This window comes from Oncorhynchus mykiss, chromosome 30, assembly GCF_013265735.2.
Source record: "Oncorhynchus mykiss isolate Arlee chromosome 30, USDA_OmykA_1.1, whole genome shotgun sequence".
Lineage (NCBI taxonomy): Eukaryota > Metazoa > Chordata > Actinopteri > Salmoniformes > Salmonidae > Oncorhynchus > Oncorhynchus mykiss.
The window spans coordinates 29,631,736-29,653,705 of NC_050570.1; the positions used below are offsets into that span (position 1 = coordinate 29,631,736).

At 41.1% G+C, this 21,970-nt stretch overlaps 1 protein-coding gene across 1 annotated transcript; it reads right to left on the reverse strand.

The window, feature by feature from the left end:
• Positions 1–3,028: 3,028 nt before the first annotated feature.
• LOC110521694 (regulator of G-protein signaling 5) lies at positions 3,029–19,659 on the reverse strand. The gene is made up of 5 exons (XM_021599472.2): positions 18,690–19,659; positions 15,724–15,837; positions 9,372–9,433; positions 6,544–6,710; positions 3,029–6,380 (listed from the first exon to the last, which is right to left on the reverse strand). The coding sequence occupies exons 1-5, from the start codon at positions 18,731–18,733 to the stop codon at positions 6,219–6,221; spliced, it is 549 nt and encodes a 182-aa protein (XP_021455147.2). The 5' UTR covers positions 18,734–19,659; the 3' UTR covers positions 3,029–6,218.
• Between the last annotated feature and the right edge of the window lie 2,311 nt (positions 19,660–21,970).

The following is a 21,970-nucleotide window of genomic DNA, read 5'->3' on the forward strand; positions in this document are numbered from 1 at the left end:
ATCTGGTACATAAAAAAACCCTGTTCTCCACCGCAACAGTGTGAAAGAGCACTGGAAGTTATAGGCCTACTGCTGCATTGGCCTATAAGCTAGATGTTCCATGCACTCATTTCTTTAGCCACCAATGGATCACGGTGTATCAACGTGTCCATATGTCAGACACTGGTGATCTCGCATTAGTTTACTTTTAACTTTTAGTTTTTTATCATTTTAATTCAGATTTTAGGATTAATCACATGACAATGATTTTGAGAAATGAAAACATTATCATAGAAATAAAACTGTTCCATGAAAATGAGCATATGAAAACCATAACTGGCACGCAGAATGGTAGAAATGGTAGGATAATTGTAAGCTTCCCCAAACTTGAAACTCACGCGCCATCTATGAAGTTTTTATAAATAAATTGCCTCCATTTTTCCATGGTTGGATTTTGCCTATAGGCTACTTTGAAGCAAGGTAAGACATGCCTCATAATAATATGTTTCAAACTATTAAGCATGTTTTCAAAATGCACACTGCCACCAGCTCACATTGTTAAGTGGTGGGTAATGCGCAGATAGCCTGTTGCCTGAACTTGAATGGTGAATGGGAGGCATGCTTCAATTATAAGTTGAAAAATAGAAATAGTAGCTATTTTCAATCATGCACCAAAACAGAGGGGATTGCATTTAGAATTGTTACGCAATGAATGGGCTTATAAACTCACGTTTTACTCCACCAGGAGCACTGTACTCCATCAGGAGCACAGTGTTCAGTACAACAAGAGAAATAAAATAGTTATCAGCTGAACATAACCATATGCCAGCAGAAGGGAGGGCAGTAGCAGGTGACAACTATGTAGCCAATTGAATTAGAATAGATCTGTTCCAGGATTTTTTAGTAATTCCTTTACTGATTTACTTTACTATTTTTCATATTAAGCAGATGGTCGATCCAGAGCGCCTTTTCACCCCGGGGACTCAGGCTTTGAACCAGCAAACTTTCGGTTACAGACACAATGCTCTTAACTGTTAGGCTACCTGCCTGCCCGTATTTCATAAACAAACTTGATATCAATAAAAACACTAACTAATTGGTAGAGCTACCTTAACTTGTTACTTTACTTCAGGATTTTTGTGTTTTGATGTATTTCTTATACCTTTTAAGATTTTTTTCTGGTAGATGTTGTCTAAGATCCATTTTCCATCTGTTTGACCAAAAGTCAAAGCCTTTGCTTATTCCAAATTTGTGGGATGGAAAATTGTAAAAATGTATATTTCCCTTAATGTCTAAAAATATAGACTCTTAGCTTTAATTTGACACCCATTTTGACATGCTCCTTTAAATTTCACGTTGGTGCTCATGGAAATGCCCAGCTCACAATGGTTTCAGAAAAACTCTTCAGTCCGTAAGCCTTTTAATACTATTACATGGAGGTTTATGGCCACTATCCATCAATGGGATCTAAACTTAGAGAACTTAGGGAGTACTATTTAGTTTTCTTTCCCCAAGTCTTGATGGCGATATTCCATGACAGATGAGCAAATTCACCTGAGAAGCTTCCTCACTGAATGCTGTAGGATGAGACAGCTTGTGCTTCTACGGACTAAGAGACGAGGAGCAGTTGAAGTGAAAAGTTCATATGAGGAGAGAAGGTGAAGCCCTTTTTTATAAAAGCAACCTTGATGTTTCTGTAATCCTAGCTTTCATCGTAATCCTCCATCTCTTCATGCTGACAGAAGAATTGAGGTGTTATCTGACCATCTCCACAGTGTGTGGGGTTTTATCTCCAGCCCAGTGTTGTGTGTACTCTCATGGTATATTATTGGACACATGGTTGGGGACGATATGGTTCATGGAGTGGTAATGGTGTTGATTGGCCAGAGAGTAAAAAGAGATGTAGGATATTTTTTAACATTATGAAGTCATGTTGTCTGTCTGGTCTGGCTTTTAACAGTATTGGTTCATAAAATGTATATTATAAAGATTTACCAGGATGACTGATAATCTTTATCCTGTTCCAATGACACAGCCCTCCCACTGGACACAGATGTCAGTTTAACATCATGTTTCGATTTTAATTTGGTTGAGTTGTCGACCAACATGAATTCAATGTGAAATCAACAACAAATGTCACCATGTTATTGAATTTAGGTTAAAAGTTGTGTGAAAACAATTGGAAATAACCGTATGTTGATGACTTTTTGCAAATCCAATTTGTTTTCCACGTTGATTCAACGTCATCACAGACTTTTTGGGAATTGAAATGAAGTGGAAACAACATTGGTTCATCCAGTTTTTGCCCATTTGGGTTGTATAAATCTCAACACATATGACAGAACCTGCTAGTGTGTGAAGTGAACGCATGTAAAAGGGAAGATAGAAAACCAACGAGACGTTTTGTCAGGTTCACAGATGACCACAAGGGGACATCACAACCCTCCGTGTGATTCTAAGAACACATGACAGAAATAAGGAGTGTGAAGCCTACATTTTAGGCTGTGACACTGTTTGTGCATCAGCTTCCTCTTTGTTTTCCACTCGCTACTCTGACGTTTTCATTCACTCGCGGGAAAATGATGCTCTCCTCCTGGGTACAATGTACGCACTATGTTAATTCGAAGAAAAACAACTTCTCTCTTCATGTGAGTAGTCGTGAGTCTGGAGGTTAGCTAACTCTGTCTCAGGAAGCTGTGTGTTTATTAATATACAATATCATAGCGGGTGTGTATTTTAGATGGGATTTATCATCATCTCCCCTCTGTCTTAAATTGATTATTAATTTTGTGTACTGTATGTAGGGGAGAGTTGTGAGTTGAGGCATTTTTTCCATTCAGCATTACTCCCGCAAGGGAAATATAGTATTTTTTCTAACAAAGATATTTACATATATTTCAAGATGTTGTGTATCCCTGGAAATAATCAGAATTCATGTAAATTGAGCCGCAGGACTGCATATGTTAAACCGACACGCATTTCTGTGCTGATTGAAAAATTACCACTACTTTTATCTTCATTTTTCAAGCACAATTCAACACAATCACAATTGATTTTTTTGTATTTTTATTATTTTAAGCATTAACACAGCCTTAACACCTAACAAACACTGTATTTAAAAAAAAACACTTTTAATATAGGCCAGGCCCTGTTTTTGACCTTGTATCCCAGTGATAATCCCTTGCATTATGCCTTGGAAAAAAACACTTCAATTTGCCATTGGCTCAACCATTGGCTCAATGTACCCCATGACTACTGGCTCAACTTAACCCAAGGCAAATATTTTGTCTATAGCCCAAACAGCTACAAGGATGCACTTTCATGCTAGGTTTAGGACCTCATATTCAAGCTTATAAAGACCCCCAACTGATTTATAGAACAATCCTAAAATGATCTACTTTGGTTTAGATACAAGAATCATGATACCTCTAACACAGTAAATTAATATGACTTGGTGAAAATCCGTTTTTTGGACCAAACTTGCTTACCACTTTTCCCATGTGGTTTCTTCCTTCACAAACTCCATAAAATGATGAACTCTTTTTAAATATATGGTCAACATTTTTACATTTTCATTTTATTAATTTAGCACACACTCTTATCCAGTGTGACTTACAGTTTGTGCATTCATAGCTACTGTAGGTGGGACAACCACATATCACAGTCACAGTAAGTCAATGTTTTAAATAAAGTAGCTGTAAGTGAAGTCAGAGCTAGTAAAGGGGGGAAAAAGTCAAGTGCGAGTGTTAGTTCACAAAATTGTTATTTATGGGAGGACTTTATGGTTTCCTAGAAACAAGGATGGCTCAACTTACCCCTTTGGCTCAACTTACCCCACTCTCCCTTATGTATCTGTGTAATATTGATCCCTTATGTTGAGAGATTTCTTTAGTAAACGATAAACTTGTGATCACAAAAAGAGTAAAAAACACATGGGTATTGCATAATAAAACAGATAGTCAGATGTTTTCTCTTTTATGAGAGTTAAAATACATGGTTCTCTCCTGGATACTCTTCAATCGGTCCTCTCTTGGCCACAACTCCCATTCAGTCCAGTGGGGTAGTCAACTTAATCAACACAAATACTACTAAATACTGGTAGATATTTACAGAGAAAAATAACTACATCTTCAGGAATTTAATGTGTTGATGTCTTTTATGTGGTTGACCACAAATAATACATGTGTCAGATATTAGCTCCATAAGTCATCGGTCCATAAGTGTTTTCACTGAAGGCACAACATCTCGAGCAATAGCAGTAGATTGGCCAATCTATGCAACCAGATACACTTATCAATGCCACATCAGAAACATGTTGTGTTGTGTTAGTATTGGGAAATTCCACAGTAAGAGAATACAACGATGCAACTATCGTTGTATTAGGACGATTGTTTAACAATTTCCACTGAAAACATTTCAAAAACACTGAAACGTTTCAAAAACACATTTGCTTGAAGAACACTGCAGATGCAACGTTTAGTAAAAGAAGGATGGCACAAACAGGACAAACCGTTATTCTGTTACCAAACTTTGCATCTGCTGTTCTTCAAGTAAATGAGTCAGTGGAAATGGTTCAAAGTAGTCCTTGAACATAGAGTTGTATGGTTGAACTTTGCAGTCATTGTTTTTGTTTGGCATACGTTTTAAAGTGAAAAGTCTCAGCATCATTCTGTCAAAGTGGAATTGCCTTATCGTTAATAAACTCTATTAGTGTACCGTGCCAAGTGATTGCAAAGTATGTGATCGAACATTTTAGCTTCAAGTGACATTTTCTATTGGACAATCAATGCATTACAATGACCATATTGTCAACTCCTGACCTGCAGTGTTGCAGTAAGTTGAATTGTGTGTATTGGGCAACAATATGGACTTGTATAGGTACTGAGTTGCTGTGTAATAATACTCCAATGTTGTGGCTATGACAGCTGCACCCTTAAAATATATAAAAACATGCAAGTGCAGAATAGAAACACAATGTAAGGTATTTATATCATTGCTACACTAGACTGAGATAGCGTACTACAAGAGCCTTTTCATACCGATACACCTCTACTTTTCAGACCATGAAAGGTGTGAAGACTAGTTATGATAGTGAATGGTGAGTGATAAACAGAAATGCTCAAAGCTGTATAGAAATACTTGATAAGATTAGTTCATTCATAATGGAGTGCATATATTTATATTTTGTTATGCTAGAAAAGTCACAAAACTTTATGATGTTGATGTATTGGGTATGTGTCCTTTACTCATCTCCTATGCTTCATTGCTATCTTTAGGTGAAATTACTGATTTTCAATTAGTTCACCCCCCCCACCAAAAAAAAAAAATATTTGGAGAAAATACTGAGTTCTATTCTTTTATGAGATCCACTCTTACTCGGTATTCCCATCTTATCAACGTACAATACAGTGGTCCGTAAGCCACTCAACAAACTGCCTACCACTTGTCCCAAGGATTGCATGAGAGCATGGTTGGGGACACATTCTCACAGCTTCTCAAGGCACCTGGTTTCTACTGTATGTCTTTTCTTCTTAGACTGTTTACTACTTGGCTGTGGGAACACTAGAGTGTCCGGTTCCAAGAAGTCCCTCACCCTTTCTCCCCCATTTAGAACACTGGATGGGTACTGGATGTGTCACTAAGAGTCTCAAGGCAGAGGTCATATTCTCCTCCCCAGAAACTCTGAAAGCCAATGGTATTTTATTCCAGAGAAAGTTGTTGTACAGATATGGTCTGTCTATCTGTCTGTCTATGATCTTTTTATTTAGACTATTTATTTACACTTTTTATTTAGACTATGGGACAAAATCATTAAAGATTACTTTGTCTGCAATAATTATGACCATTGGTTTATCTTTCTAAGAAATGGTGATGTTCAAATGTATTTGTTTAAATCACTGTTTAATTGATTGGTGGTTTGTTTGTCTCTCAGTTGGAGTAAACATTTTACAAATAATGTCATATTGTCATATTGTGTTTCCACACTCTTTACTTTTTTAATTGACTTGTAAAATGTTGATTGGTTACAGCTATATAAGACAAATATAGTAGTAATTAGTCATTTGAAATATGGAGTCAATGTGGTTTAGAATGAGGTCTATATATCTTTATGTTTGTCCTTAGTTATCAAACCTGCAGTCTTGCTTAAGTCAGTTCCATCAAATAATTTTAAAGGCCTAATTCCACTTCAAATGATAACCAATTGGTTTGGAATTTACCCTTACTTTGCAATCATCTTCTTAATTAACCAGCTCCTGGTACTTCTCGGATCTCAGGAAGCGGCCGAAGGAGTCCTTCTCCATCAGAGCATAAATTCTCTTCTGGGCCAGGTCAAAGGTTGTGGAGGAAAGGTCAACCAGATTCCTCAGGGTCACATCCTTGGTGTAATGATCAATGTTCACCTTAAGGGAGGAAAAGTGAGAAGTATGGGAGGGAGGAGAGAGTCAGACAGTCAGAGACAGAGAGAGAGACAGAGAGAGACGGAGACAGGAAGGATAAGGTAAGTCTGGGCTTCCACAACAAATACAACAATAGTACACATTTGCTTGCCACGTTTTCTGTCACCTCTCTGGGTCCCTCGGTCTGGATGAAGTCCTCATAGATCTTTCTGGCTTTCACAGTCATCTTCATGGGAGACTTGGTCTTTTTGAAGTTCTCACAGGCCACCCAGAACTCAATGTTCTCCTCACTGAACTCAGAGCGCAGGAAGCCACGGAACATGGCCAGGCCATCTGGGAGATGGAGAGATAGAGGAGATGGGAAAATTAAATGATCAGAGAGAGAGTGAGTGGGGGAAGAGGGAAAAAGAGCAGAGAGCAAAGAGCAAAGAGAGAGAAAGTAGAGACAGAGTGAAATAGAGAGACAGTGAGTTGTTCCCATATTTTAACACAGAGGGCATTTGGCCAATCCTCCAACATCTCCCCTGAGTCCTGAATTCCAGAGACATGCTGCCACTGTGCCTCTGTTATGATAGGATGATGATAAGCTCCAATGGCTGAGTGTTTACAATATCAGAGTTGGGGGTTGGATTCTTACATGGCCCGCTAATCCTCAATATGTGTTGCTGAAGTGAAAACACAATGGGCCTGACTGTATATACAGTATACTGATCAAACATATAAGACAACATGTAAAGTGTTGGTCTCATGTTTCATAAGGTATAATAAAAGATCCCAGAAATGTTCCATTAGCACAGAAAGCTTATTTCTCTCAAATGTTGTTTACAAATGTGAATAAATCCCTGTTAGTGAGCATTTCACCTTTGCCATTTCTCCTGACAGGTGTGGCATATCAAGAAGCTGATTAAACCACATGATCATACATATGTGTACCTTGTGCTGGGGACAATTAAAGGACACTTTAAGATGTGCAGTTTGTCACACAACACAATGCCACAGATGTTTCAAGTTTTGATGGAGCGTGCATTTGGCATGCTGACTGCAGGAATGTCCACCAGAGCTGTTGCCAGAGAATTTAATGTTCATTTCTCTACCATGTAACCACGCCAGCCCAGGACCTCCACATCCGGCTTCTTCACCTGCGGGGTTGTCTGAGACCAGCCACCTGGACGGCTGATGAAAGTGAGGAGTACTTCTGTCCATTATAAAGCTCTTTTTGTAGGGAAAACCTCCTTGGCCTATGCCCTCCCAGGCCCACCTATGGCTGCGCCCTTGCCCAGTCATGTGAAATTCATAAATTAGGGCCTAATACATTGTTTTCAATTAACTGATTTCCTTATATGAACTGTGACTCAGTACATTTGTTGAAATTGTTGCATGTTGCTTTTATATTTTTGTTTAGTATAAATAAATAACCAGAACCCTGATCCAGCAACTTCCCTTGACTCAAAAAAACACCTGACCTCTTTTTGGAAAAATCTCTTTGCTTTCATCTATCCAGGGACTCTACTATAGTGGGATTGCAGAGAGCTGAAGCGCATAGAGTGTAAAAATCATCTGTCCTCGGTTGCAACACTCACTACCGAGTTCCAAAATGCCTCTGGAAGCAATGTCAGCACAATAACTGTTCATTGGGAGCTTAATGAAATGGCGAAGCAGCCTCATACAAGCCTAAGATCACCATGCGCAATGCCAAGCGCCAGCTGGTGTGGTGTAAAGCAAGCTGCCATTGGACTCTGGAGCAGTGGAAATGTGTTCTGAGGAGTGATGAATCACGATTCACCATCTGGCAGTCCGACGGATGAATCTGGGTTTGGCGGATGCCAGGTGAACGCTACCTACTTGAATGCATAGTGCAAACTGTAAAGTTTGGTGGATGAGGAATAATGGTCTGGGGCTGTTTTTCATGGTTTGGTCTAGGCCCCATAGTTCCAGTTAAGAGAATCTTAACGTTACAGCATACAATGACATTCTAGACGATTTTGTGCTTTCAACTTTGTAGCAACATTTTGGGGAAGGCCCTTTCCTGTTTCGGCATGACAATGCCCCTGTGCACAAAGCGAGGTCTATACAGAAATGTTGTGTTGAGATCGTGTGGAAGAACTTGACTGGTCAGCACAGAGCTCTGACCTCAACCCCATCAAACACATTTGGGAGGATTTGGAACACAGACTGAAAGCCAGGCCTAATCGCCCAACCTCAGTGCCCGTCCTCACTAATGCTCTTGTGGCTGAATGGAAGCAAGTCTCCGCAGCAATGTTCCAACATCTAGTGGCAAGCCTTCCCAGAAGAAAGGACATTATTATAGCAGGAAAGGGGGGACCAACTCCCCATTACTTCCCATGATTTTGGTTGTGTTCAACGAGCAGGTGTCCATATACTTTTGGTCAAGTAGTGTATCTGTATTCAATAGACGGTTCTGATTGAAAAGTGTTTTTTTTTTGCAGCGTGGAGCAGTTCCCAGGAAAACATTTAATGCAATTGTTAGATGCTACCACACCCACCTCCAAATCAAAATACTGCTGTAGATGTCAATGTTTGCTCGCACATGCTCCGTTTTACTTCCTGTCTGGCAGCATGGTGCCTGTATTGCGACGCTGATTAGCTAGGACAAACAGGTGTGAAACACAGGCGAGCGCAGAAAATGAGAACACAATATGAAATTCATGTTTGGTTTTGATTTGGAGGAGGGTGGTAGCATCTAAAATTTGGATTTAATATGAAACAGCAAATGTGTTTTCAAGGCTTACTTACTTAATACAGACTTTAGGTTCACAGATGGATTATAAAATGTTAGTTCTCCCAGGAGATCTCTCTGCATAACGATAATGAATACCATCAGACTTAATGTTAATTCTAGTCGGTCTGCTCAGTATTTCGTGTAAAGTATCATATGATTGAGTTAAGAAACATATGGTTTTCTAGAAGACCTCATGGCTTTTCACAAGGACTTATTTGGTGTGTGTGTGTGTGTGTATTTCTGGGCGTACTTACAGCTGTTGGTCAGCACATGGTCCAGGGACTCACGCCACTGAGCAGCCTCTTCAGGAACGGGCCTGTTCAACACACAAACACAATATAACAGTTAAACAACACACACCTTACCCTTGATTAAACAGTTTGTGACCCACAGCCTATTAATACAGCACCCTGTAAGGTCATTGAGGTTTAGAGGTCCTCGATTGTTCTCCCCCTAATACACACACACACACACACACACACACACACACACACACACACACACACACACACACACACACACACACACACACACACACACACACACACACACACACACACACACACACACACACACACACACACACACACACCCTGCAGCAAAACCTACATCAAAGCCATCCATAACAAAGTAATCAGATCAAAGTTGTGTACATACAAAACGTGGTGACCACGTCGTTATCTAATTTAATAACCATATTTTATTGGCTCCTGCCAAACCCCTCTCAATAATCATAAGCTGTGAAATACAGTTTGACAGAACAAACCCTACATCATTTGAAGTCACGTGAAGTCATATGGGTGTGATATTTATGCCCAGGTTGTGAAGTCCCGCCCCCTCATAAATCACAAGATTTTGCCGCTAAGCATTTTGGAAACTAAGCATTGCCAAACTGTCCAGACCCACATCACCAGCCCCTCCCCACCAATACACACAATCACACAAACCTCCCTCCTGACTAACCCATCACCACTTCAAACATTTTCACTGGTTAAGAAAATTGGACAATGTGTATTACCCAGACATGGAACACCCATCCTAACTAACCCATCATACCAACCCCCACGTGTCACCATAGTCCCCAATACAATACCCCCTTTACCAACACAATAGTCTCTTTCACCCCACCAACACCTTTCACAACATATCTGCACACAGACACTAGGACCCCTTCTAACATCCACAATACTATAATCAGAACAGTGGGGTGTGATGTTTACATACAACACGTGGTAAAAAAACTAAAAAACACAAGGGTGTCATATTCATCTCCACTTTGTGAAGCCCTGGCCACCCAGAACAATGGGGTTGATATTTACATACAACACGTGGGTGTGATATTAACATCCTGGTGTGAAGTCACACCTGGGTGTGATTTTTAAATCATAGGCGGAAGCCCCCCCCCCCCATAAATCAACGAGATGAGGATTAAAGTTTCACAGAAGCCACCCTACAATAACTACTAACACATATAGTACAAGCAAACACACAGCCAGAGATGTTAAGCTATTGATGGTAGCTCAGCATGGTGATAATAGTTTCCCATCAGCATGATACCTGCCATTGCATCAACTAGTGCAAGAGAGAGCCCTGCAGCATCTAACCATAATTGATGGCTGTACTACTGAGCTAGTAGGGAAAATAGTCATTATGTAAGAGGTTCCACAAGTAAGTGGATGATCTCTCTCGTTCTCATTATATTTTATCCAGAGTGAATTACAGGTGCAATTAGGGTTAAGTGCCTTGCTCAAGGGAACATCAAAAGATTTTTCACCTTGTAGCTGGTTTGAATCCCTGAGCTGACGTTTCAGTTACTGGTATATGGCCGAATACAAACAGTGTAGTCATTCCCTCCGCCAGGCAATCAAACAAGCGAAACGTCAATATAGAGACAAAGTGGAGTCGCAATTCAACGGCTCGCACACAAGACGTATGTGGCAGGGTCTACAAACAATCACGTACTAAAAAATGAAAACCAGCCATGTTACAGACACCGACGTCTAAACACCTTGTTTGCCTGCTTTGAGGATAATACAGTGCCACCAAAGTGGTCCGCTACCAAGGACTGTGGGCTCTCCTTCTCCGTGGCTGACGTGAGTAAGACATTTAAACATGTTAACCCTTGCCGCGTCCTCAGAGCACGCGCAGACCAGTTGGCTGGTGTGTTTAGGAACATATTCAATCTCTCCCTATCTCAGTCTGCTGTCCCCACATGCTTCAGGATGGCCACCATTGTTCTTGTACCCAAGAAGGCAAAGTTAACTGAACTAAATGACTATCGCCCTGTAGCACTCACTTCTATCATCATGAAGTGCATTGAGAGACTAAACAAGGATCATATCACCTGCACCTTACCTGTCACCCTAGACCCACTGCAATTTGCATACTGCCCCAATAAGTCCACAGACGATGCAATCGCCATCACACTGCACACTGCCCTATTCCATCTGGACAAGAGGAATACCTATGGAAGAAAGCTGTTCATTGACTACAGCTCAGCAGTCAAAACCATAGTACTCTCCAAGCTCATCTTAAGCTTGAGGCCCTGGGTCTCAACCCAACCCCATGCAATTGGGACCTGGACTTAGGAGGAACTATTGGATATAAGAGCAACGTCAACTCACCATCATTACGATCAGGAATACGACTTTCCCGAAGCAGATCCTCTGTTTTGCCCACCACCCAGGACAATGGATTGGATCCCAGCCGGCAAACCAAAACAAAGACGCCGTAAAAGGGGCAGACGAAGCGATCTTCTGGTCAGGCTCCGGAGACGGGCATATCACGCACCGCTTCCGAGCATACTACTCGCCAATGTCCAGTCTCTTGACAACAAGGTAGATGAAATCTGAGCACGGGTAGCATTCCAGAGAGACATAAGAGACTGTAACGTTCTTTGCTTCACAGAAACATGGCTCACGCTATCGGAGTCGGTACAGCCAGCTGCTTTCTTCACGCATCGCACCGACAGAAATAAGCATCTTTCTGATAAGAAGAAGGACGGGGAGGGGGGTATGCCTTATGATTAACGAGACGTGGTGTGATCATAACATCATACAGGAACTCAAGTTCTTCTGTTCACCTGACTTGGTATTCCTCACAATCAAATGTTGACCGCATTATCTACCAAGATAATTCTCTTCGATTATAATCACAACCACATTTATTCCCCCCCAAGCAGACACATCGATGGCCCTGAACGAACTTCATTTGACTATGTAAATTGGAAACACATATCCTGAGGCTGCATTCATTGTAGCTGGGTATTTTAACAAGGCTAATCTGAAAACAAGACTCCCTAATTTCTATCAGCATATTGATTGTGCAACCAGGGCTTGTAAAACCCTGGATCATTGTTATTCTAACTTCCGCGATGCATATAAGGCCCTACCCCGCCCTTCTTTCGGAAAAGCTGATCACGACTCCATTTTGTTGCTTCCAGCCTATAGACAGAAACTAAAACAGGAATCTCCCACGCTCAGGTCTGTTCAACGCTGGTCCGACCAATCTGATTCCACACTTCAAGATTGCTTCGATCACGTGGACTTGGATATGTTCCGTATTGCGTCAAACAACAACATGACGAATACACTGATTCGGTGAGCAAGTTTATTAGCAAGTGCATCGGCGATGTCGTACCCACAGCAACTATTAAAACATTTCCAAACCAGCAGCATTCGTGCAAAACTGAAAGCACAAACCACTGCTTTTAATCATAGCAAGGTGACCGGAAACATGACTGAATACAAACAGTGTAGCTATTCCCTCCACAAGGCAATCAAACAAGCTAAGCGTCAGTATAGAGACAAAGTAGAGTCGCAATTCAACGGCTCAGACACAAGAGGTATGTGGCAGGGTCTACAGTCAATCACGGATAACTAAAAGAAAACCAGCCCCGTCGCGGACCAGGATGTCTTGCTCCCAGACAGACTACAGCTCAGCATTTAACACCATTGTACCCTCGAAACTTGTCATCAAGCTCAAGATCCTGGGTCTCGACCCCGCCCTGTGCAACTGGGTACTTCCTGACTGGCCGCCCCCAGGTGGTGACGGTAGGTAACAACATCTCCACCCCGCTGATCCTCAACACTGGGGCCCCACAAGGGTGCGTTCTGAGCCCTCTCCTGTACTCCCTGTTCACCCACGACTGCATGGCCATGCACGCTTCCAACTCAATCATCAAGTTTGCAGACGACACTACAGTGGTAGGCTTGATTCCCAACAAGGACGAGACGGCCTAAATGGAGGAGGTGAGGGCCCTCGTAGTGTGGTGTCAGGATAATAACCTCACACTCAACGTCAACAAAACAAAGAAGATGATCGTGGATTTCAGGAAACAGCAGAGGGAGCACCCCCCTATCCACATCGACGGGACAGTAGTGGAGAGGGTAGTATGTTTTAAGTTCCTCAGCGTACACATCACGGACAAACTGAATTGGTCCACCGACACAGACAGCGTGGTGAAGAAGGCGCAGCAGCGCCTCTTCAACCTCAGGAGGCTGAAGAAATTTGGCTTGTCACCAAAAGCACTCACAAACTTTTACAGATGCGCAATCGAGAGCATCCTGTCGGGCTGTATCACCGCCTGGTACGGCAACTGCTCCGCCCAAAACCGTACGACTCTCCAGAGGGTAGTAAGGTCTGCACAACGCATCACCGGGGGCAAACTACCTGCCCTCCAGGACACCTACACCACCCAATGTCACAGGAAGGCCATAAAGATCATCAAGGACAACAACCACCCGAGCAACTGCCTGTTCACCCCGCTATCATCCAGAAGGCGAGGTCAGTACAGGCGCATCAAAGCAGGGACCGAGAGACTGAAAAACAGCTTCTATCTCAAGGCCATCAGACTGTTAAACAGCCACCACTAACATTGAGCGGCTGCTGCCAACATACTGACTCAACTCCAGCCACTTTAATATTGTAAAAGTTGATGAAAAATGTATCACTAGCCACTTTAAACAATGCCACTTCATATAATGTTTACATACCCTACATTACTCATCTCATATGTATATACTGTTCCTGATACCATCTACTGCATCTTGCCTACGCCGTTCTGTACCATCACTCATTCATATATTTTTATGTACATATTCTTCATTCCTTTACACTTGTGTGTATAAGGTAGTTGTTGTGAAATTGTTAGGTTAGATTAGTCGTTGGTTATTACTGCATTGTCGGAACTAGAACCACAAGCATTTCGCTACTCTCGCATTAACATCTGCTAACCATGTGTATGTGACAAATACAATTTTATTTTATTTGACGCGCCGCCTCCGGTGGTGAAGGTAGGATACAACATCTCCACTTTGCTGATCCTCAACACTCCACAACGGTGCGTGCTCAGCCCCCTCCTGTACTTCTTGTTTACCCATGACTGCACACCTCCAACTCGATCATCAAGTTTGCAGATGACACAACAGTAGTAGGCTTGATCACCAACAACGATGAGACAGCCTATAGGGAGGAGGTGAGGGCACTCAGAGTGTGGTGTCAGAATAGCAAACTCTCACTCAACATCAACAAAACAAAGGAGATGATCGTGGACTTCAGGAAACAGCAGGGGGAGTACCCTCCTATCGAAGGACAGCAGTGGAGAAGGTGGAAAGTTTTAAGTTCCTCGGCGTACACATCACTGCCAAACTGAAATGGTCAACCCACACAGACAGTGTAGTGAAGGAGGCTGAAGAAATTTGGCTTGGCACCTAAAACCCTCACAAAATTGTACAGATGCACAATTGACAGCATCTTGTCCGGCTGTACCACCACCTGGTATTGCAATTGCACTGTCCGCAACTGCAGGGTTCTCCAAAGGGTGGTGCGGTCTGCACAACGCCCCACCGGAGGCAAAATACCTGCCCTCTAGGACACCTGCAATGCCCGATGTCCCAGGAAGGCCAAAAAGATCATCAACGACAACAACCAACCGAGGCACTGCCTGTTCACCCAGCTACCATCCAGAAGGCGAGGTCAGTACAGGTGCATTAAAGCTGGGAACGAGAGACTGAAAAATAGCTTCCATCTCAAGGCCATCAGACCGTTAAACAGCCATCACTAACACAGAGAGGCTGCTGCTTACATACAGACGTCAAATCATTGGCCACTCTAATGAATGGATCACTAGTCACTTTATTAATGGCACTTTAATAATGATATTTACATACAGTGCCTTGAAAAAGTATTCATCCCCTTTGTATTTTTCTATTTTGTTGCATTACAAACTGTAAATTAAATAGATTTTTATTTGGATTTCATATGATGGACACACACAAAATAGTCCAAATTGGTGAAATGAAACAAATAACTTGTTTCAAAAAATAAATAAGAATTAAAAACAGAAAAGTGGTGCGTGCATAGGTATTCACCCACAATTACCTTCAGAAGTCACATTGACCAATGTCAATTGACAAGGTTGGCAGCAGAGAAGTTTCTATATGTTTCCTTCCTTTGAGGAGCACAGAGATGTAACTGATGCACTCTGTAGCCATGCTGTTCTAAGGTGTTTGCGGGAGTGTGTGTGGGAGTGTGTGCGAGAGAGTATGTGTTCATGTTTGTGTATGTGAGGGCTGTCTGAGGGAAGGAGAAAGTTACACTACTCACTTCTGAAGCTTCTCTGGCTTCTTCTCTGGTTTCTCGGGGTAGGGGATAATCAGGTCAATGCCATTCTCAGGCTTCTGGAGGAGAACCCCCAACTTAGACTTGAACTCTTTAGCCCTGAGAAAGAAAACATAAGGAAGGGCATTAAGGATGATGCTGTAATTTTTTTAATGACACACATTCAGGAAATTGCCCTTGCTAGAAGCATGTGTTTCAGACATAAGGACGTGGATGGCTGCAAACTTTCTACTTTTAAACTCGGACAAAACAGAGATGCTTGTTCTAGGTCCCAAGAAACAAAGAGATCTTCTGTTGAATCTGACAATTAATCTTAATGGTTGTACAGTCGTCTCAAATAAAACTGTGAAGGACCTCGGCGTTACTCTGGACCCTGATCTCTCTTTTGAAGAACATATCAAGACCATTTCAAGGACAGCTTTTTTCCATCTACGTAACATTGCAAAAATCAGAAACTTTCTGTCCAAAAATGATACAGAAAAATTAATCCATGCTTTTGTCACTTCTAGGTTAGACTACTGCAATGCTCTACTTTCCGGCTACCTGGATAAAGCACTAAATAAACTTCAGTTAGTGCTAAATACGGCTGCTAGAATCCTGACTAGAACCAAAAAAAATTATCATATTACTCCAGTGCTAGCCTCTCTAGACTGGCTTCCTGTCAAAGCAAGGGCTGATTTCAAGGTTTTACTGCTAACCTACAAAGCATTACATGGGCTTGCTCCTACCTATCTCTCTGATTTGGTCCTGCCGTACATACCTACACGTACGCTACGGTCACAAGACGCAGGCCTCCTAATTGTCCCTAGAATTTCTAAGCAAACAGCTGGAGGCAGGGCTTTCTCCTATAGAGCTCAATTTTTTTGAACGGTCTGCCTACCCATGTCAGAGACGCAAACTCGGTCTCAACCTAGGGCTAGGGTCAGTTTGTTATATCTGGAGTACTTCTCCTGTCCTATTCGGTGTCCTGTGTGAATCTAAGTGTGCGTTCTCTAATTCTCTCCTTCTCTCTTTCTTTCTCTCTCTCGGAGGACCTGAGCCCTAGGACCATGCCCCAGGACTACCTGACATGATGACTCCTTGCTGTCCCCAGTCCACCTGGCCGTGCTGCTGCTCCAGTTTCAACTGACCTGAGCCCTAGGACCATGCCCCAGGACTACCTGACATGACGACTCCTTGCTGTCCCCAGTCCACCTGACCGTGCTGCTGCTCCAGTTTCAACTGTTCTGCCTTATTATTATTCGACCATGCTGGTCATTTATGAACATTTGAACATCTTGGCCATGTTCTGTTATAATCTCCACCCGGCACAGCCAGAAGAGGACTGGCCACCCCACATAGCCTGGTTCCTCTCTAGGTTTCTTCCTAGGTTTTGGCCTTTCTAGGGAGTTTTTCCTAGCCACCGTGCTTCTACACCTGCATTGCTTGCTGTTTGGGGTTTTAGGCTGGGTTTCTGTACAGCACTTTGAGATATCAGCTGATGTACGAAGGGCTATATAAATACATTTGATTTGATTTGAGTTAGAACAGTATAACGACCATAGTAATGGCTTTGGCTAACGCAGATTGTAGTCAGGAAAACCAAGTGAGCACAGATAGCTATAACCAATCAGTGAAGTTCGTGAAGTTGAAAAGCAATCAGCAACAGAGCAGAAGACCTACAGTACACTGTAAGACTTTTCTGTCATTTCAACAGTAAAACACTGTAAGATGCACAGTATACCGTAAATGTGTTCTACAGCATAGATTGCACTGCATTATGGGTAAAATGCTGAATAATACTATTATTAACTGTAATTAGGGAGCCTCCTGTAAAAATTACTCTAGTAAAAATTTACTTGTAGATTACTTGTAGTTTTTCATGTTGTTTGTCTGTAATATTTGTAATGACTTGGTGCTGCCTATCTTGGGCAGGACGCTCTTGAAAAAGAGATTTTAAATCTCAATGAGTCCTTCCTGGTTAAATAAAGTTATATAAAATAAAATTGCTAGCCAATGTTGAATTACTGCATGTTTCCTTAGCTAGCCTAGCTAGATAGCTGGCAAATGTTTGCTAGCTACCTACCTCAAGTTGACAAAAGCCATTTTGGTCATGTATCTTAAATCCAGGATTTTTGATCAACTGGTAGCTGTTGTCTAATTGCTTTGAGTGATGAGCAGTTTTCAGCGAATGCATATTGGAAAAACAGCCAATGAGTTCTATTGCTATATTTGCCAATTATTTATGAACATCCTTTATCAAAAAATACTGCTCCGAGTAATAGTTTGATTTAATAAATTAATATACATAACTCAATATATAAGTTATAAATCATGTATGCATGATACTGGTATGTATCAATCCTCCCTTTTGCCAGAAACAGGGCAGTGCGGTATATCATACTGATTTCTCTTAGCTTTTTTGGTCTAATCTGCTTCTTAATAAGTTAATCACCAGAGGATGACAAAGAGCACAAACTATACCTCTTTTTTGCTTTTAAGTTTGGCAAAATCTTCCTTTCTTGCAGGTGGAAGAAATAGCTGAGTCTGGACTGCAGTAGTGGAATACAGTCAGCAAGATGCTAACATTAAGCCATTAAGATCTTATCAGATCATGGAACAATACCTTTATCTCTGCAACTGGAACCTTTCAACTTTTTAGACAGTTGAAAGATTTTGGAAGAGTATTTAATCAAGTTTCCATTTATCGTACATGTTTTGCAAAAAGTAGAAAAATTATTTAATGAAGAACTATATTCACAATTAACTTCATTACCATACAGCATATGTCAATGACTTCAGCATGAAAAATTAACTATGAATAAAGAAATCTGATTTTAATTAGAGACCAAACATTTTCCGACTAAGAAATCAGCCTCAGAAACTTATCTCTGGGGTTATTTCAGGCAAGCTACAGTAGGAGAGATTACCCTTTCAGAGAGCAGAAGAGCATATTGCTTTTGGTATCTCACCTTTCCAGACATGATTGGGGTAATGCAGCTAATCCTCTACACATTTTCTGTTTTTCTTTTGATGTGTTGTTGAGTGAGTCCACCACCGTAAGATTCCCTTTTTCTTTTTGACTTTGTCTTTCAGCACTCTTGAGGAGTTTATATACATAGTGCCTATTGGCTCAGTGCCAAGAGCATAAGCCAATGAAATGGAGGCCTGCAACTGCAGGAAGAAAAGTCAGGGTCAGCTGGATGAGAAGTGGTCTGGTAGAACTGGGATGGCTGGAAGTAGAGGTTAGTCCCTAACCACAAATCTGGGACCAGATGCTTAAATTTACGAACGTAAAAAAAAGTTGCACTGAACTGAACCATTGATCAGGTGGTGAAGAGAAATGTGTCAAGTAATTAAGCAGGCTTTTAACAGCCTATTAACACTCAAATCAAGATTACTTTCGATTATCTTTCTCAATTAGCAAAACATGGAAGTGAATTCAACTTGAGGTATAGACGGCAAGTAGGGGGTCCTAGTACTGGCATGAACTCTAGCGGAGCTGGAAAAACATGTTTCAGATAAACATTATCTATGTGAGCAATGCATGCATGGCTCTTTCAACCATCACACAAAGCAAACATCATTAGCTATAAATAGGAAAGGTTCAGTCACAGATATCCTGTCTACAGCTGTTGAGGGAAAAAAAATGAAAGACCAAACCTGGTAATTTATATGGTAGTTGGAGCCATTCATGTTTATCCAAAAAGACCAACACTTATCTCCTTACAAGAGAGATCCGGACCTCATGTTAAAAGTTGCTATTAAAGTAGTTTCATGTTGAATTGTTTTCCACATTGTGTTGATTAGTCAGAGTGACAAATGTATCTGACCATGCTGTAATCAAGAATGGTGAACAACGATTGCATTTCCCCATTGACGAGTAATGGTATGCATAGACATAGAGTGCACACCCACGCTCTCCAACTTTCTTTGGCACTAGCAAGTCTCAGTAGACTGAGGTTTGGACTTGAACCCTGAACAATGGGATGTGAAGTTACCATTCCTTTATAGCTGATAACATTGGGTACTAATGTACAGTAACACGAAAAAGACTGGCTCACATACCCATGCCAACTCAAGCTGATTGTCATGTGAAAGTTCACCACACTGGTAAAGAATGTAGCTACACCAACAACACTAAATAAGGTCTACTCGCTAATGGTGGTACAGAGTAATACTTGCTGTATATCAATCATTATAAAGCCAAATCATAACAATGATAACAGTGGGACTTCTCAAAAACGTGCTTGTCTGAGAGTTGAGGTATATCCCATTTATCTTGGATAGATTGTGAAACAAGCCTGCATTTAATAAACGGTGTATATTCTCAGTGATGTAATCATTCATCTAAAAACACTGGACTGATGAAGCTAATGCAATGTAACTTGTGACAACATCTCACACAATTACAGTTGAAGTCAGAAGTTTACATACACCTTAGCCAAATTCATTTAAATTCAGTTTTTCATAATTCCTGACATTTATTCCTTAGAAAAAATTCCCTGTTTTATGTCAGTTAGGATCACCACTTTATTTTAAGAATGTGAAATGTCAGAATAATAGTAGAGAGAATGAGTTATTTCAGCTTTTATTTCTTTCATCACTTTCCCAGTGGGTCAGATGTTTACATACACTCAATTGGTATTTGGTAGCATTGCATTAAAATAGTTTAAAACCTTTTTGGGATAGGTAGCATCATTTTCACTTTTGGATAAATAGCGTGCCCAGAGTGAAATGCCTCCTACTCTGTCCCAGATGCTAATATATGCATATTATTATTAGTATTGGATAGAAAACACTCTGAAGTTTCTAAAACTGTTTGAATGAACAGAATTCATATGGCAGGCGAAAGCTGAGAAAATTCCAACCAGGAAGTGGGACATCTGAGGTTTGTAGTTTTTCAAAGCTTGGCCTACCGAGTGCACATTGAGATATGGATGAGGTTGCACTTCCTAGGGCTTCCACTAGATGTCAACCGTATTTTGAAACTTGAATGAGGATTCTACTCTAAAGGAGGGGCTCATGAGACCTGTTTGAGTCAGTGGTCTGGCAGAGAGCCTTGGTCTCATGACGCGCGCTCCCAACAGAGTTACCTCTCGTTCCAGTGCCTTTCTGAAGACAAAGGAATTCTCCGGTTGGAACATTATTGATGTTTTATGTTAAAAACATCCTAACGATTGATTCCATACGTCATTTGACATGTTTCTAAAGGACTAACGGAACTTTGAGGTTTTACTCTGGATGAAATGCTCACGCCTCATGAAGATGGATTACTGGGCTGAACACGCTAACAACAAGTGGCTATTTGGACATAAATGATGGAACTGTATGGAACAAATCAGTCATTTATTGCCGAACTGGGATTCCTGGGAGTGCCTTCTGATGAAGATCATCAAAGGTATGTGAATATTTATGGTGTTGTTTCTAACTTTGTTGATTCCAAAATGGCGGCTATTCCTCTGGCTGTTTTGGGTTCTTAGCGCCGTTCTCAGATTATGCCTTTTCCGTAATAAAAAAAAAAAATCTGACACAGCGGTTGCATTAAGGAGAAGTCTATCTTTAATTCGGTGAATAACACTAGTATCTTTTCTCATTATTTATTATGAGTATTTCTGCAAAATCACCGGATGTTTTGGAAGATTTTTGCATATAAATCACATTATCGAACAAAACATACATGTATTGTGTAACATGATGTCCTATGAGTGTCATCTGATGAAGATCATCAAAGGTTAGTGATTCATTTGATCTATATTTCTGCTTTTTGTGACTCCTATCTGTGGCTGGAAAAATGGCTGCATGTTTTTTTCGACTTGCCGGTGATCTAACATAATCTTATGTTGTGCTTTAGCTGTAAAGCATTTTTGAAATCGGACATGGTGGGTAGATTAAGATGTTTATCTTTCATTTGCTGTATTGGACTTGTTAATGTGTGAAAGTTACATATTTCTAAAAAATGTTTTTGAATTTCGCGCACTGCCTTTTCAGCGGAATGTTGTCGAGGTGTTCTGCTAGCTAGAAAGGTTAACTTGGGTCAAACATTTCTGGTAGCCTTCCAGAAGCTTCCCACAATAAATTGTAAGAATTTTGTCCCATTCCTCCTGACAGAGCTGGTGTAACTGAGTCAGGTGTGTATGCCTCATTGTTCACAAATGTTCTATAGGACTGAGGTCAGGGCTTTGTGATGGCCACTCCAATACCTTGACTTTGTTGTCCTTAAGCCATTTTGCCACAACTTTGGAAGTATGCT